Source organism: Pollachius pollachius (genome assembly GCF_949987615.1).
Source record: "Pollachius pollachius genome assembly, chromosome: 18".
Classification (NCBI taxonomy): Eukaryota; Metazoa; Chordata; class Actinopteri; order Gadiformes; family Gadidae; genus Pollachius; species Pollachius pollachius.
In genome coordinates this window covers 3,204,311-3,221,742 of record NC_136951.1, presented here as the reverse complement: position 1 = coordinate 3,221,742, position 17,432 = coordinate 3,204,311, and the positions used below count along the sequence as shown (strand labels likewise).

The window sequence follows — 17,432 nt, the reverse complement described above, 5'->3', positions numbered from 1 at the left end:
AGGGCCCTGGGGAGAGAGAGGGCCCTGGGGAGAGAGAGGGCCCTGGGGAGAGAGAGGGCCCGGGGAGAGAGGGCCCGGGGAGAGAGGGCCCTGGAGAGAGAGGACCCTGGAGAGAGAGGGCCCTGGGGAGAGAGAGGGCCTTGGGGAGAGAGGGCCCTGGGGTGAGAGGGCCCTGGGGAGAGAGAGGGCCCGGGGAGAGAGGGCCCGGGGAGAGAGGGCCCGGGGAGAGAGGGTCCGGGGAGAGAGGGCCCTGGGGAGAGAGAGGGCCCGGAGAGAGAGGGCCAGGGGAGAGAGAGGGAGAGGGAAAGGGAGGGAGGGGGCCCGGAGAGAGAGAGAGGGTGGGACATGTACCTGCCAAATCGTATTAATCGGTTCCTCGCCAGTCTCTCGATGAAAACGTCCTCAATGCTCACTGTGATTTTTTCTTCTTCTTTAGATTTACCTCCACCCCCGGTAGATCTGGGAACTCTCCAGACCATGACCTGATCTTTTCACACATGGGTTAAATCGGACAATACACACACACTTTGTTCTAGGGAGGTTTTCTTTCTTTCCTCTGTCCTTTTAAAAGCAAACATTCAGCTTCTGCTTCCTTAACCTGGTTTTGTCCCTTTCTCTTTTCTCTCTTTTCTGCTGTTTTTTCTTTCTCCTTGCCCTTCTCTGTCTCTTCTCTTCCGCTTTCCCCCATCTTATTAGGCTTCCCACTCTTCCTCTCCTTCCTCCTCTTCCTCCTCCTCCCTCTCCTGCCACCTCCAGCCGTCGCTGGTGGCCATGGAGGAGGCGGGCACTGGGCTGGGCCTCAGCATGTCTGTCTCTAACTCCTACCTGATTGGCCAGGCTGCCTTGACTACACCAACGGTGAGTGCCATCCTCTCTGGCCAATCCCTGGGCCCCTGTGGGTTCTGGTTCCTGGCCTGTTAACCCAAGGGCTGCTTGAGCCTTGTGTGTGCTGTTGTGCTTGCCTAGTAAGATGTGGAGTGCATAGCCCTTACCCTAGGGGGATCAATGGTGTTCAGTTCATTGTTTTGTGTGGTTCCCTCCTCTGTTCGCGACTGTGTGAGGTTTATTTGAACTCCTTTGCCCTTGTGCTATGCTTATTGCTGGAAGAATTGGTGAACTATGTACTTATGTGTGTGGCCATTTGCTCGCTTCTGAGATGCGTTGTTGGCATATGCGTGTCCATGGGTGTTTTTTTGGTCAGGGAACGGTTTGCTAACCTACACCTATACTCCGACGGAAAGGATGGTAGACGGAGAGCGAGAATGGGTCAGTTGGGTTGGTTAGACAAAGGAAACCATTATAATAAACACACGTAGTCCATTAAATATCATTTAAAAAGACCCAGAAAGCTTCAGGACATCTTTGAGTCTGGCTGCTGCAAAAAACTCATGTTTTTGAATGTATTGGCTTTGCAGGGTTTAATTAACTCACAGGGCCTTGGGCCGACACCAAACGGTTGTGTGCTGCTCCTTGGTGGAGTGGTAGCTCTGTCTATAGGCTGGAGGCGCTTAGCTCCAGCTCTGGGAGGTTGACCCCGCTGACCCCTGGGTGTGTGGGATCACAGCTACCAGTGGCGTGCGTCGCTCCCTTAAGGATCATGGTTGGGGGGACGGAATGTGGCAACAGATGGAAGCTGATGGGAAACACACATTCCTGATCCTGCTGCCCTTCCTCCTCCTCCTCCTCCAGTCTTCTTCTCTTCCTTCTGATCTTCTTCACCATCCAATGTGTCTGTGTGTTCCTGCCCTTACCACATATTGTTGCCCCATCCCTGCCAACGTCCCCACCCCAAGCCTTCTGCCACCCCACCCTAGCATACCCTGTCCCACGCCCGTCCCCCAACCCGCTGTCGGACTGATCCACTGTAAGGTTAGCGTTCCCTACACCCCTCATGGCATGCTAGCTGGGGGTTTCAAGAGAACAAAGGACTATCTGGAATGGATGAATTATGGTAGGAACTAGTCCGGCACGGGTGCATGTCTGGTTGAACACGCACATCAAATTGTCTTGTCTATTGTTTTGATGTTATGTGACGGACACTATCTCTAAACTAGATTAGCGCTAACTTCCCCAAACGCCAGTTACAACAGACCAGTGTTTATCAGTGATCTGTGTGATGTATGCACAGCTACGGGCCGCTATGCTTGAGACAGAGCTGGTATTTACAACGCGTTGCAGCACGTTTCTGAGGGCCTTTCTCCTGGCAGGCATCTCTATGAACACGCACATACACACGCATGCACGCACAACACACACACACACACACACACACACACACACACACACACACACACACACACACACACACACACACACACACACACACACACACACACACACGTACAAATGCGCACACATGCATAAACACACACACGTTTACACACACACACAAACACACACACACGTACACATACATACACACGTACACACTTTTGAATCAAGACCTGGCCTTTGCGTAACCTTGTGTGCGCTTACACTTTTGAACAGGGCCAAAATCTCTGCCTGGCATATGTTGTCTGGCAAAGAGTAAGATTTTGGGTGGTAGGTGGGTCGAGTCCATTTCTACTGAGGGCTATAGTTACTACAGACTGGTTGTGAGTCAGGAGATGTTGAAGGAGGAGATCTACATTGTTCTCTTGGTAATGTTTCCGAACCTTTTTTTCCAATCTGCTCCTCTCTCCCCCGCTGTCTTTGTTTAACACTTTTGATTCTAATGCCTCCTGAACTATATAATTTTTTCCTGCTTTCATTCTTTTAACCAATCACAGAGTTTGGACCGGGTGGCCTTGACCAATGCCACCGTTCTGGATGGCAGTGGGGGTGGGCCCAACGGTTCACTGGCCGGCTCATTGGGCTCGGTGGCTGTCTGTCTTCCTTCTGAGTCCTCTCTCACTGACTCTCTCCACACCTCAGCGGTGAGATCATAGTACCGATAAATCACACCAGGCACGACCAAGGCAGCGAGGAGAACGAGAAACCATGTGTCAGGAAAGAGAAGAAGAAAGGAAAGAAGCGACTACCCCTTTATGAATGTTTAACAATATGGGTTGCATATGTTTATGCTAATATTGCACCTTTTAATATTTTAGACCTTTAAACCTCTAGCTATTGCGTAGTTTGAAGCCTTGTCTGATGTTGACTTGAAAAAATAGTGACTCATCGGCTTACAGGCATCTTGTTGTCATCATCACCATCACACCGCTGCTCCCTGATTACCGCCTCTTAAAGAACCCTAGCCTTACGTCTTTAACTACATGTGTTGTTTGTCTCTCCCCCGCCTTTCAGTTAAAACTAGTATTACATAGTATGCACCCTGTTGCCACCTGGTGGTCGTGAGGGGTAGTTAAATCCTAATAAAGATGGCCCCCTTGCCGTAGCAGTAGGCTATCTGCTATCCTTTGCCACACACATCCCACCCTCGCCCGCTGCCCCCCCCCCCCCTCACACTGGTGGTGTGTGTGTCCCTCCTGTGTCCCCGTAGAGCGAGGGCGGGTGTGACGAGGGCGGGGAGGGGGATTACGTCAGCCTGTACTCCTCCAGCCAGGCCAATGGGGAGCTCCCGCTCTCCCTCAGAGTAAGTAGCTGTGATGAGACCGGGGAGAACATGATGTCTTATCTTAAGGGTCCGCCCCCACTCAAACCCCCCCTTCATCATCTCAGGGTGTGTGACATCATATAAAATACTGAGGAAAACAAAAGTGTTTTTTGTCAAGATGTAAGTCATGGACGCTCTGGGCACCCATGTGTTTACATCTTGAATCGGCCCTCCCGGAGCATGCTTTGGGGTCCAGGGTGTCGGTGCTTTGGGTGTTTCCTGGTGTGGCTCGCGTTCACAAGTCCACCCGTGTGTCGTTGTTTCTGATTGGCCGGTGGTCACCTGCCTCGGTCTTCATCACCCTCTCCTGACCTGGCTACAAACTGGCTGTTTGAACGTTGTCGTCATATATCCCTCCTCCATGCATTACTCCTCCTCATGGGGTCAGTGGGTTGATCAGTCTTCAAATAACATTTCCCATAACAGCCGTTGTGCCCGTGTGCATGTGTGAGTGTGTGTTGGCGTCAAATCCCCTCGTGCAAGAAACCTGAATGCTTAATGGGTTTTGTATGTGTGTGTGTGTGTGTGTGTGTGTGTGTGTGTGTGTGTGTGTGTGTGTGTGTGTGTGTGTGATGCTCCGTTCCCTGACCTTTTTGACTCTCATCCTGGTGACATACTGAAGGCCGCCAACCCTTCTATCCCTTGCGTGGGACCATGGGGATTCAGTGGTTATGCTCCTCATTCAGCCCCTGCATGGCATCCCATCCCATCTTCAAATGTCCCTGATTTGAACCCCTCATTCACACCAAACCTTCCCCTCCCGCACAGGAGCCAATCCAAGCTGACGATGTGCTGACAGATCCCGCCCCTGCGATGTCCTCCTCCAATAGCAAAGAGGCCATCGAAAAAGAAAGGTAAGGACTCCATAAAGAATGTGATGCCTTACTAATCACTAACGAGCCTAGGTCAGGACGTAACGTGTGTGTGTGTGTGTGTGTGTGTGTGTGTGTTTGTGTTTGTGTAGGCGGCTGAAGTCCACGTCCTCAGCAGGCAGTGATGACGAGGAGGTGGATGAGCTGTCCCTCATCGACCACAAGGAGATCATGAGCAGGATAACACTAAAGCAGGAGGTAGGACTCATGGATTTTAAGGACGCACGGTGACACTGTTTAGGCTGTGGATGTACAGACGTACTACACTGTAGCCATTGCTGCCCTCTGCAGTCGGCCTTTTGAAACTGTATCACTACCAATTACTAAGCCCAACCCCATAACTCCTCTCTTCTCTCCCCCTGCTGGTGCAGTCTGATGGACGTGCTTGTGTGCCAGACTGATTATGTAGAGAAAAAGCTTTTTTTTAGGTTTCTTCCAGAGGACATGTACAGCGAAAAGAAAGGCAGATGGGGTAGAAAGTGGTGGTGTCTAAAGAGAGGGATGTGTCGGCATGCTGTAGCTCACAAAGAGCCTCATAAGTGAGGTAGACTCTGCCTCCGTCATCCTCTGAGCTGGTGCAGGACAGGGGAGGGTTGGGGAGGAGGGGAGGGGGCAGTCAGAGTGGGGGCCGGACGAGGGGAGGGAGGGAAGGGAGGAGAACAGCAAATGGGGAAAGAGCTGCATGTGCAGCTCCACTGCAGCGCTGCTAACTGTAACCTCCCGTTTAACGATGTACCTTCGCTTGTGTCTCCGGCTCTATGCATATTGTTTATGAACGGTTGTTCCTCTCCTCCGCCGCCGCGCTGCCTTCCCCTCCAGAGTGACGACGGTCCTGATGTCCGCGCCGGGTCTGGGGACATCCTGCTAGTCCACGCCACGGAGACAGACCGCAAAGGTACACTGGTCCATACTGTGTGTGTGGATGTGTGTTACTAGTCCAGTCTGTGTGTGTGGATGTGTGTTACTGGTCCAGTCTGTGTGTGGATGTGTGTTAATGGTCCAGTCTGTGTGTGTTACTGGTCCAGTGGATGTGTGTTACTGGTAAAGTCTGTGTGTGGATGTGTTACTGGTCTAGTGGATGTGTGTTACTGGTCCAGTCTGTGTGTAGACGTGTGTTACTGGACAAGTTGATGTGTGTAACTGGTCCAGTGGATGTGTGTGTGGATGTGTGTTACTGGCCCAGTGGCTGTGTGTGGATGTGTTACTGGTCCAGTCTGTGTGGATTTGTGTTACTGGTCCAGTGGATGTGTGTTACTGGTCCAGTGGATGTGTGTGGATGTGTGTTACTGGTCCAGTGGATGTGTGTTACTGGTCCAGTGGATGTGTGTTACTGGTCCAGTGGATGTGTGTTACTGGTCCAGTGGATGTGTGTTACTGGGCCAGTGGATGTGTGTGGATGTGTGTTACTGGTCCAGTAGATTAAGTGTGGATGTGTGTTACTGGTCCAGTGGATGTGTGTTACTGGTCCAGTAGATTAAGTGTGGATGTGTGTTACTGGTCCAGTGGGTGTGTGTGTGGATGTGTGTTACTGGTCCAGTAGATGTGTGTGTGGATGTGTGTTTCTGGGCTTCTGGGTCAGGCTTCACAGGCTGAACTTGAGGAACCCTCCAGGGAGCCCAGCTTGACTCTGTTCTGCTCCCTCTCTGGCGTGTAGATCTGGTGTTGTACTGTGAGGCGTTCCTGACCACATACAGGACCTTCATCAGCCCAGAGGACCTCATCAAGAAGCTGCACTACAGATATCCTTCAAGAAATCCACCTTATTACTAATTCATAGACAGAGGGCCTGGGTGGACATCAGTGGTACAGTAGTATGTGTGTCTCCGTCTGTCCAGTTGTGTTGAATCTATACTGTACTGTTTTTGAAGAGAATCCCATATATGGGCGGTGCAGTGCTACCGGTCTCTGTGGTTGGTTGGTGCTGTGAGGTTCAAAAGGAGCCTGATTGGAATGAGATTAGGGAGGGGTATCCTGTGTTATGATACATAGAGATTTCTGAGATTCAGCATTTCTCTAGTAATTCAGTAATAATTGCCTTTTGAAATCTGTCTTTTTGTTTTGTCTTGCCGTTACTTAACCGAAAAACAATGCACCATGGTAACTCTGTTTGAACAGGAGTGTGTTCGCACACACTCTACGTGTCTTTTCGTGTGCGTCCTTAACCACGTAGCACATATACCAGGTTCTGCCACAGTCCGGACACTTTCAAGAAGAGGGTCAGCAAGAACACCTTCTTCGTCCTGGTGCGAGTGGTGGACGAGCTGTGGTGAGGAGCTGCTACTGCTCTCTTTTGGTTCTGCATTTTTAGTAATTTATACTTTGTCACATTGTCAATTGTAATATCCAGTTCAACCTCTGTTTCTTTATCTTTCACAACTACAATGCTGATATTTCAATACTTAAATGAACCTCTGATCCAAAGTGAGTTCCGTTGAATTGAGAGCCATGTTTTTTAGGAGTAGGTCAGGGTTATTCTCTTCTCATCCACTCATCTCTCCCCCCAGCCTGGTGGAGCTGACGGAGGACATCCTGAAGCAGCTAATGGAGCTGGTGTTCCGTCTGGTGTGTAACGGCGAGCTCAGCCTGGCCCGCGTGCTTCGCAAGAACATCCTGGACAAGGTGGAGCAGAAGAAGCAGCTGCGTTACACCAACTCCCTCAAGCCCCTGGCCGCCCGCGGCGTCTCTGCCAGGTACAGACCCGCTTAGGAGCGTTTGTCAGGGGACGGGGTCATGCCACTGTTAAGCTTTGGATGTAGGCGATGCCTAGGAGTCAGCATATGAGGACAGAGACTGGTCGGGTGCTCGGCCAGCCAGCCAACCGGAAGTTCAGTGTTTTTTCCTTGATAAAACAGGCAGCCCTTGGCATTTATATTCCGTTGGTTATGGAAAATCAAACGATGGTGTAATCTGATTGGATGCGCTTCGAGAGGTCAGTGCCGAAGTAAAGAATGTTTGAATTCTGACCATAGCGTCACATTGGAGAATCCGAGCAGACCGCTAGGCCCAGGTAGCACCAATGCTAGGTAGCATCATTGCTAAGTCCGGCTTCAACACTCCATAGGAATACATTGTACACACAGATGCTGAGAGCTGTGTGGACCACGTCGATGTATCTAGAGGTTTATGTGTGTTCCTATGCATTTATATTTTAGGAGTGACCATGTGACACATAAACAAGTGCAAGTCCCTTATCCCTGGTTTTGTAATATCGCAACATGCACATCAATATGAAAAAGATATCACAACTACTGTCACTAACTGTCAGCATGTACAATAGATAGCTTTTTAATGTTGCGAAAAGACGAAGACATAACACCTTTTTCTGTAAGGGTGCAGTTTTGCAGCAGTGTGGTTTGGGAGACAATAGGACAATGTGGATTTGGCTATGGACTAAAGGGCTTGTACATCACAATGCAATATGGGATTTTTTGTTGATACTAAATAAACCAACATTTACCATAACATAAGCTAATCAATACTTTATTGCAACGTCTTGCATGACAAACGCTGATGCAGTTTAATACACAACATCTCTCCTCATAATGACAAAAAAAATGTAAGATGAATTACTAAACAATGACCAAAACTCCATTACTACCAATAACGTTCCTATGCTCCTATACTTCCCACATGGAGGTGCTCATTGCTGTGTGGCATCATAATATACAATCCTGTAGAAGGGAAAATATAAGAACACAATTATGTGGTCAAACGGTTTACTTTTGTGCATAGTTGGTCATAAATAATCGGAGCATTTTCTAAATGCATCATTTTCTAATTCCTGGTCAGATAAACGACTATAATCAATTTAATTATTCTATACTAAACTTTAAGGCCTGCGTCGCTGTCTAGTGAAGCAGCTATCACAAAGCTACCAGATCACAATATAATTGATGTTCCTTGTGATTCCAGGCCAGGAACTCTCCATGACTTCCGCAGTCATGAGATCGCAGATCAACTCACTCTCCTAGATGCAGAACTCTTCTACAAGATCGAGGTATGGAGGCTACTAGAGAATGTGTTGTGAGTTGTTTTCATACTGAAGGAATTCCCCTGCATTGCGGTGAGATTTACCTCTTGCTGCGCCTGTTGTAACTTGTCTGTTTTGTCCTCCTTCACCACAGATTCCTGAGGTGCTGCTCTGGGCCAAGGAGCAGAATGAGGAGAAGAGTCCCAACCTCACCCAGTTCACCGAGCACTTTAACAACATGAGCTACTGGTGCGACACATTCACATTTATTGAGCTATTTGGTCATTCGGCAGATGCATTTATCCAAATCGATTTGCAGCAAGTTCCTAGTTTTCTTTGATAGATGTCCTTAAAGGGGACATATTATACCACCAGGTGTGAGTGTGCTTAGCCTTACAAGCCGTTTTGAAAATCTGCCCCATATGACATCCCCAGGGCCGTAGCACCAAATTCTGGGCCCTGTATACAAGAGGTACTGATGGGGCCCCCCCAAATTCTAAAGAAATATTATTATTATTATTATTATTATTTATTTATTTTTATTCCCATGGGCCCCCCTCTGCCTTGGGCCCCCCCACAACTGTCCATCTTATACCCGCAGTCCGACGGCCCTGGACATCACTAGTGGGCTTGTCCACCTAGATCTGTGCTGGATAGATGAGCAACGTTTACTTCAGTCCACTGGGTAGGCTGGTAGACCGATCGATCCAGCACAGATCTAGGTTGACACGCCCACTAGTGATGTCATGTGTGGCAGATTTTCGAAACAGCTTGTAAGGCTAATCACAATCACACCTGGTGGTATAATATTTCCCCTTTAAGGAGCAGGGAGATGGGAAGGGGCCTTGCTCAGTTTTTTAAGGTGTCTGAGATGTGAAATGAAAAGCGTTCTACAGGGCCCATTTCATGTTATTAAGGAAGCCTACCGGTAGACTCCAGGCATTGGGCCACCCAGAACCTTCTGGCTGGGAATCTAACAGCAGAAACACTAGACTGCCCTGTTATACTGGAGCGAACCATCACATATTTTTCAGGACTATTCTTTCACATAGACGAACATCAACGACTCACACGCATCGTTGTACGTAACTGTTATCGTCCCGCTGTGTTGTCAGGGTGCGCTCGTTGATCATTCAGCAGGAGAAAGCCCAGGACCGCGAAAAGCTGCTTCTCAAGTTCATCAAAATAATGAAGGTAGAACTTGACCGTAAAAAGACCCATAAACACACCATGTAGCGACCTTGTTATCCTTGGCTAATCATCGCCCTTCACATTTCTCCTGGCTTTTCACAGCACTTACGAAAGTTAAACAACTTCAACTCCTACCTGGCGATCCTCTCAGCACTGGACTCTGCTCCTATCCGCAGACTGGAATGGCAGAAACAGACCTCAGAGGTAATTGACAAATTAGCATACCAATTAAAGATAAACCAATTGCCAGATTGGGCAGGAAATCTGGCCACACAGCCAATGAGCTGCCTAATTGAGCAACAAATGAACTGGCTGATTAAAGATGGACTACTTGATGGTACACATGATGTGTGGTGCTGCGGGCCTCTCATGCTCCTCCTTTCTCCTCAGGGATTGGAGGAATACTGCACGTTGATCGACAGCTCCTCCTCGTTCAGGGCCTACAGGGCCGCCCTGGCTGAGGTGGAGCCTCCTTGCATCCCATACCTGTAGGTCTCCCCGCCTGGCTGCTCCCTGTGTGCTGATGTTTGAATGAGATGTGATGCCAGGGACCTTACCATATGATGATACTGATATGTTTGAGTGCCAATACGATGTGCATTGGGACTCTGTAAATATTGCACAACATTAGCACTGTGGGGGTTTTGATTCTACAGGGCTCTGTGTCCACCATTGTTTTTAAGGGGTCATATTATACCACCAGGTGTGAGTGTGATTAGCCTTACAAGCCGTTTCGAAAATCTGCCCTATGACATCACTAGTGGGCGTGTCCACCTAGATCTGTGCTGGATAGATGAGCAACGTTTACTTCAGTACACTGGGTAGGCTGGTAGACTGATCTATCCAGCACAGATCTAGGTGGACACACCCACTAGTGATGTCATATGGGGCAGATTTTCGAAATGGTTTGTATGGCGAATCACACTCACACCTGGTGGTATGATATGTCCCCTTTAAATGAATGGCTGAAAAGAATAAAGCAAATTGACTATAGCGCCTTCTGTAGGACGGTTCCATAATTAAGTTTTGACCAGGATAACGTTTTAAATGATTAGATATATAATAAAAAGGGTTAGGGTTAGATTGACTCATTCTTGAGTCAATCTGAAGATACGTGTTGCAGAAGCAAAGCATCCCGATAAGGTCTGACCTCACATGATCTCTCTCTCTCTGTCCGTTCAAACCTTCCAGGGGACTCATTCTCCAGGACCTGACCTTTGTCCACCTGGGCAACCCTGACCTCATCGACGGCAAGGTGAACTTCTCCAAACGCTGGCAGCAGTTCAACATCCTGGACAGCATGCGGCGCTTCCAGCAAGTGTGAGTACAAGGTTTAAAAGGCGGGCGATTTCCTCAAATGATTAACCAACAGTCAGTGATATTTAGGAAGGATTTGAAACATTCAGTGGTGTATGTGCCACTAAATTACTGATAGTGAAAAATAAAATCAATTCTGTGCATTGTACGTCTGTACTAATTTAATACATGCAACACTGTAATCACTTCAGGCATTATGAGCTGAAGCGGAACGACGACATTGTGTGCTTCTTCAACGACTTCAGCGACCACCTGGCGGAAGAGGCGCTCTGGGAGCTCTCGCTGAAGATCAAGCCCAGGAACATCACCCGGCGCCGGACGGAGCGCGAGGAGAAGACCTAAGACTCTGCCCCCTGCTGGGCCTTTGACCTCCAACTGTGCTTCATGATAACACTAACTCCACTTTACTACACACACACACACACACACGCAGAGAGACAGAGCCAACAGGAGACTCAGAATGGGGACTTAGGAGCAAAAGCATCAGACTCAAGATATGAGTCCAGCCAAGGTTTCTACCCTGTGGATCTATTTCTTTGGGAGATTATATTATGGCATACTGTGGGAGCAGTTCTGTGACCCGGACGCTGCGTGCCAAGAGAGGCAGAAGACTGAATGACTCAGAGCGGACAGGGAGACCTTATGGAACTATTGCTCTTCTCCTCTCCCTGTCCTCTGTGTACTAAAGACACGGGACTTGCAATGTATGCCAGATTGAGGTGAATGGTCCATAAATTCCCCCCCACCCTCCCCAAGTGTTCCTTTTTCCGTGCCCTTATGTATGTGCCATTTGTTGGTCATCTTTGACACTTCCCGCCAAGAAGCTTAAGTTTGGCTAACCAAGTATATATTCTTCCCAGTGTTTGAGTGCAGCCGGCCATGAATTGTGACACCAGAACGAAGACTACACTACGAAACGGGGAGGAGGGACGTTTTGGACAACGAGATCACATAAGGGACTGGAACCTATGATATATACGTTTGTTAAGAAAACATTGTGTGTCAGAATCATGTATGGTTATATGTATTATATACAGTGCTCCTTTTGTTCTTAAAAAGGATGTTTATGCTTATGAGAAGAGCTTCGCTTCTCCCAAGTGCCGTTTATATGCGCACTTACAAAAAAGCAAGTTAAAAAAACTCATAATTACTAAAGATGCTGTGATCTATGTACGTCATACCGAATCATCGTGTGCCATTTTTCGACTAGAGTCAAAAACCACCAGGCAATCAAGGAAATCATCTAGTGGTCAGGGGTCAAGTGAGTCTGCGCGTGACTGAAGTCCTCATGACTCTTGTGTTGGTCCTTCCATCGTATGCTGTTGTAGATCCACTTGGATCGCCCCTTTGGGATCAAGGTCCACCAACACATCACATTGTCCTCTCTTCAATAAACAAACAGCTCAGTTTCTATACATATTGGATGTGCCTGTGGTGTCACCTTCTTGGGAAACACTTACCCTACATACTCACATATGTAAGTATACTTTTATGTAGAGTAAGCAGCACAATGATCAGAACATCTACAGTGAAGAATGACATTTTTATTTTCACAGAATTCTGCCAGGAAAAGTTTACAATTTAGCCATAAAACTGTTTAACATATTAGGCTCACACTGACAAATAAGCAGCATAGGCATATATATTCAATATATATCTTATTAAATAAGCTTATATGAAAATAAAACGGAACGCATCAAGCTAATGTATTTACTGGTGTCTAAATATAGGCTCATTTATGTTTCAAAAAACAAAAATCAATATGTACAATCATTAAAAGGCTGTACAACAACAAAATGTATATGAAACATTCAACTGAACACCACCCTAGTCTCAACCTCCATTTAAGAAAATATTTTAAAACCACACCTCCATAGGTAAAAAGGGAAGACAGTATTCGTTTTATTTTAAGAACTACGTGTGAGGTGTCAATCATAAAACATTCTAAATAACCACTTGGCGGGATCCAGTCTCTGCCCATGAAAAAAACCTTGATGACCAGTAGGCCCTGGGCTCTCCCTCCCGGCCCCCTGTCAGTGCGGGCGGCTGCTGGGCTCCAACATTACCCTCTTCCCCGTCAGGTCGGCCTGCTCCGAGATGGCGCGCTTCAGGCCCCGTGCGTGGCTGTTGGGCGACCCGCGCTGCCACCTGCAGAGGTCTCCGTTGAGGATATCCTGAATGTGTTGCACGATCAGGTTGATGGCCACTAGCAGGGGAAGGAACAGAACACCATGCAGAACGTGTGTTACACTTGGAGGCCTATTGACATTCCCTGAACGAGAACAGGAACCCAACGTACCCATGTTGTCCACTCCTCTTGGAATGATGACATCTGCGTACTTCTTAGTCTGAAGATCACAAAAGCAAACATAAAGCATGTTGAATTTGTTGGGTGAAGGGTATAATTGGGGCCAAAACAAGAGGTTGCAGGTGAGTACAGTAACATACGGGCAAACAGAACTCCTCGAAAGCTGGTTTGACAAACGTTGTGTACTGGGAAAGGATCTGCTCCAGTTCTCTGCCTCTGTTCATATCACGGAGAACTACAGACAACAAAAAAAGAACAGTGAAACAATGTCTTCACTACTGGTCATTTAGCACAATCTTCTTTTTTGGATATCATTAATAAGAGGGTAGGGGTTGGGCGTCTTTCCCAGAATAGCTGGATACTTGGGAGTTTGAACCAGGAACTTATCAGCTGGGAGTCAAACGCCCTAACCACTACCAAGCCCCCTTTTTTAATATCAATACCTCTGCGAGACAGCCTAACATCGGAGTCCGTGTCCACAAAGAGCTTCATGTGGAACATGTCACGCACTTCCTGTGTGTAGAAGACCAGGATCCCCTCAAACAGCACCACATCTGCTGGGTACACCGTGATCTTGTTCTCTAGTCTGAGAGGAACAAACGGTTTCAATCTACAAATGGCACCACAACCTTAGAGTGCACTCAGAGTATGATTTGATGTGAACTATCAGATCAGGTCTAACCTAGAATGAGTCACAAAGTCGTATGTCGGCACCTCCACCACCCTGCCCTCCACAATGTCCTTGAGGGTTTTGTACATCAGCTGGTTGTCAAATGCATCTTCAAACAAAACAAATAAAATGTTTAATACAACGGCACATGAAAAAAAATGAATAGTACACAGCATGTACATTTAGCCAAATGGACTTTACGGAGGTGATAAGAACATTTACCGTGAAGTTTTAATTTTGTTTGAATAATGGCAGTTCCGCTTTGATAAGGGTGTGAAGAACGGAATTGAGCTACTGATCAATGGCTGAATTATGATTTGACAAGTCGCCTACCTGGATGGTCAAAGTTGTATTGGCCCTTCACTGCCTTTGCCTTCTGGTCGGGGGTCAGGACCCCATAGAAGCTGTCCTGGCTGACAATGGCCACCTTCCTCTGGCGGTGGTCCACCTTGTTCTGACCGAGCAGCTCCATGATCTTGCCGCATACTGTCGACTGTTTAAGGAATGAAACGAAAGAATATATAGATTTATTCTGCTTATGTGATTTTCCTTGCATTTGTATTTATTTTTTTTACAAAGCAAGCCCATGAAGAGTAGTTATTAGAGGAAGGAAGGAGGGGGCGTGTTGTTACCATGGTTACAACCAACCAACAGCCCTCGGTGATACTTCAGCAGCCTCGTTGTTTGTGTTTTAAAGAGCCACACACCATGGCGTCAGACTAAACGTGGCGAGAAGCATCATTATCGCTCGGACCCCTCCATCAACGAGCGGCGGAACTCCAGATAACACCCACACACATCCACACACATCCACACACCCACACCCACACACAGGTCCCGCGGGCGGAACGTCACAGAGTGACGTAATACCAGAAAGACGTCACGAAAATAACGCACCCTGTAACGGGGACGTTCACACACTGGCTGGCAAACACATATGAATGTAGGCCTGTTGTATGTGTAGACGGTATAACTCAAGTACCACTTGGACAACGTTATATATATATATATAACACCATACCAGACACATCCACCGGGTTCACTGGCCTTTAAGTCATTTTAAAATTATGCTGTTAGCAACACATTGCACGCGTTGGCTGAATAGCAATGCACTTATTAGTATAGAACGTTAATGGCATATAACAAGCCAATTACTGTGCATTTCTGTAATAACAGTGTGATTGCAAACCGAGGGGCGTGTTGTAGCGCCTGACAGTAGCAGCTTCATGCTAAGCTAAGCTAGGTCTGACCTACGGTGCTGTAGTCCTACTCAACAACGGCTCTGTGAGTTTAACGTTCACCTTTCCGCTGGCTGTTCCCCCGCTCACTCCGATAAGAAACGGACTGTGGCGTGGCCTTTCCACCTCAAACGGTGATCCCAGAACTTCCATCGCCAGATAGGGTAATAGTATGTTTGCAAGGCAGCCCAACAAGTCCGCTGGTGGCTTCACAACACTGAGCTGTTCTCGCAATACTAAGAGCGTCTATCGCGAGCTGAGCCTGGTCGCCGCAGAAATCTCCTTGCAGAACTTTGGTTTCGATTCCCAGGTATCTAAACTTAAACTGAGATCCTACATGATAACCATCTGCAGAGTCCTGAATGGGTTTAGTTCAACAAAGGCAGAACGAAGCAGAATAATAAAAATGCATTTTATAAGTAATAATTATTTTGTAATGTAACATGGACATATACAACAGCAGGGATACTTGCATCTGGAAATACATTTTAAACAATGGTATTTTATTATCTAAATCCACAACAGTAAATATTATTTATGTAAATCTTCTGTGTCCTTGTCTGGATCCTGCTGTGAGATGTCTTGACTCGTCTCATCTACCAGTATCTCTAAAGCAGACTCTCCTTCTATTCGTTTAACCATCTCTCCTTTTGCAGCAAGTATTTCCTCAATGTTTCTGAAAGAAATGAGAGTAAAAGGCAAATTATTAGATAGTTCTATAGATCTTTCTCATTAATAATTAATAATGTATAATATAATAATAAATTAATTTGTTTTTATTATGAATTATTACTTTGCACTTGGGTCTTATCTATTTCAATTTGATTATGTTAGAAAAATATGAAAAAATATGTTATTGTACATTGGCCTCCTGGAGTTATTCTTCTCCAATTATATATTTAAATTGGTAAAAAAATCGAAGACCTATTTAATGATTTGTTTTGGCAACGAGTGTCATAGGCTAGGTTGTTTGAGCATAAGTGCTCCTAGCCGAAAGGCTCTGGGTTCATCCCCAATGTTTGCACCTTGTCCTGGAAGCATCACCATACCACTTCCCTTAAACATCCCATATTAAGCATTTTTAGGGTTAATAATTGCATTTGGGGGTACTTATAGAATAGGGTTACACGCCAATATGTTAGAAATACCCCTTATATTCTCTCACTGTTCATTTCTGTAAAACCAATATCAGCATCTTTCAAAAACAATCTGATTTGTATCATGTCGCTTTAAGATCCTCCTCCCGAGTAGCCCAGTCTGCTGTGATTGGTCAGCACGACCACTCTGTTGCGATTGGTCGAACACTTTGAGCGTGTCTCATGGACCTATTAAAGAATGTGTCTGCAAATTCACAGCCCCGAGAAATTGTAAACATAGAGCGTAACAGTGACCGCCCCCTCTTTGAACAGCTCTGGGTCCAGAAGTAAATTTCCTATTCATTTTCACCGTTGACTTTTCGTAAAATCGTTAAAGAGTTTTAAGCCTGGAACAAAGCCAATGTTTTATCAATGTAGTCGTAACCATAAAAAGTTTGATTTGCCACAAAAAATAATTTGGAAAACGGAAGAAAGGGCAAAGGTACAAGATTGTGTACATTCTTTTTGTGAACAAGGCAAGGAACTACTCATCCCATAAGCCATTGTGTGTGTGTGTGTGTGTGTGTGTGTGTGTGTGTGTGTGTGTGTGTGTGTGTGTGTGTATTGTATAGCGTTGTCATCGACATGATACGTTCCATCGTTCCCAGTGGTGTAGTCTATTTTATTGTAGTGGGTATACTGTGATGATTCCCTCCCAACCTCGTACACACCCACCCCGCCTGTACGTGTTTGTGTGTGGCGCTTATGGGGTGTCGCACCACACTCACTAACGCAGGGGTCTACAACCCGCTGCATGGATTTAAGAGTGCAACGATTATCAACAATCATGGAAAGCTGAATAGGCTTATCAGTTTTAATAACAGTATGGACAAATAGAACACAAAAATGACAAGCTGTCCTTTGTGTATCTACAATAGCACCTGCAAAACAAGGTCAAAATCTACTCAAAATTATTTGATGAACTGTTTACAACCATGGCTAACCAATGCATGAGAAGTGGATGAAAGGAGATTAATGTTCCACTCTTTCAATTGCTCTAATTATAGCTTTAACTGTTGTTATCTAACAAACCATAAAGTAATTGAATTGTGTAAAAGTCTGAAATTACTACACCTTAAAAATGACCATGAATTAGCTATACTCTCATTTGCATAGTAATTAACTTTATGAATTT

General features: G+C 46.5%; 2 protein-coding genes across 4 annotated transcripts in view; one reads left to right on the top strand and one right to left on the bottom strand.

Annotated features, from left to right (window-relative positions):
- rapgef1b (Rap guanine nucleotide exchange factor (GEF) 1b) overlaps positions 1-12,352 on the top strand; it is a 47,472-nt gene extending 35,120 nt beyond the window's left edge. For 2 of the 3 annotated variants that reach the window (XM_079755835.1, XM_079755834.1), the window contains exons 11-24: positions 3,482-3,574; positions 4,364-4,449; positions 4,560-4,665; positions 5,287-5,362; positions 6,122-6,210; positions 6,645-6,733; positions 6,972-7,157; positions 8,380-8,464; positions 8,592-8,686; positions 9,553-9,631; positions 9,731-9,832; positions 10,019-10,116; positions 10,820-10,948; positions 11,137-12,352. In XM_079755835.1, coding sequence (XP_079611961.1) covers positions 3,482-3,574; positions 4,364-4,449; positions 4,560-4,665; positions 5,287-5,362; positions 6,122-6,210; positions 6,645-6,733; positions 6,972-7,157; positions 8,380-8,464; positions 8,592-8,686; positions 9,553-9,631; positions 9,731-9,832; positions 10,019-10,116; positions 10,820-10,948; positions 11,137-11,287 — 1,464 coding nt within the window. In that variant the 3' untranslated portion in view covers positions 11,288-12,352. The remainder of the gene's footprint in view (positions 1-3,481; positions 3,575-4,363; positions 4,450-4,559; positions 4,666-5,286; positions 5,363-6,121; positions 6,211-6,644; positions 6,734-6,971; positions 7,158-8,379; positions 8,465-8,591; positions 8,687-9,552; positions 9,632-9,730; positions 9,833-10,018; positions 10,117-10,819; positions 10,949-11,136) is intronic. The other variant, XM_079755836.1, reaches the window with a different exon arrangement.
- Positions 12,353-12,492: 140 nt separating this feature from the next.
- Positions 12,493-15,381, bottom strand: uck1 (uridine-cytidine kinase 1). The gene is made up of 7 exons (XM_079756154.1): positions 15,225-15,381; positions 14,257-14,416; positions 13,936-14,032; positions 13,697-13,839; positions 13,394-13,488; positions 13,245-13,293; positions 12,493-13,151 (listed from the first exon to the last, which is right to left on the bottom strand). Exons 1-7 carry the CDS (start codon positions 15,312-15,314, stop codon positions 12,979-12,981), a joined length of 807 nt encoding a protein of 268 aa, XP_079612280.1. The 5' UTR covers positions 15,315-15,381; the 3' UTR covers positions 12,493-12,978.
- Positions 15,382-17,432: the final 2,051 nt, after the last annotated feature.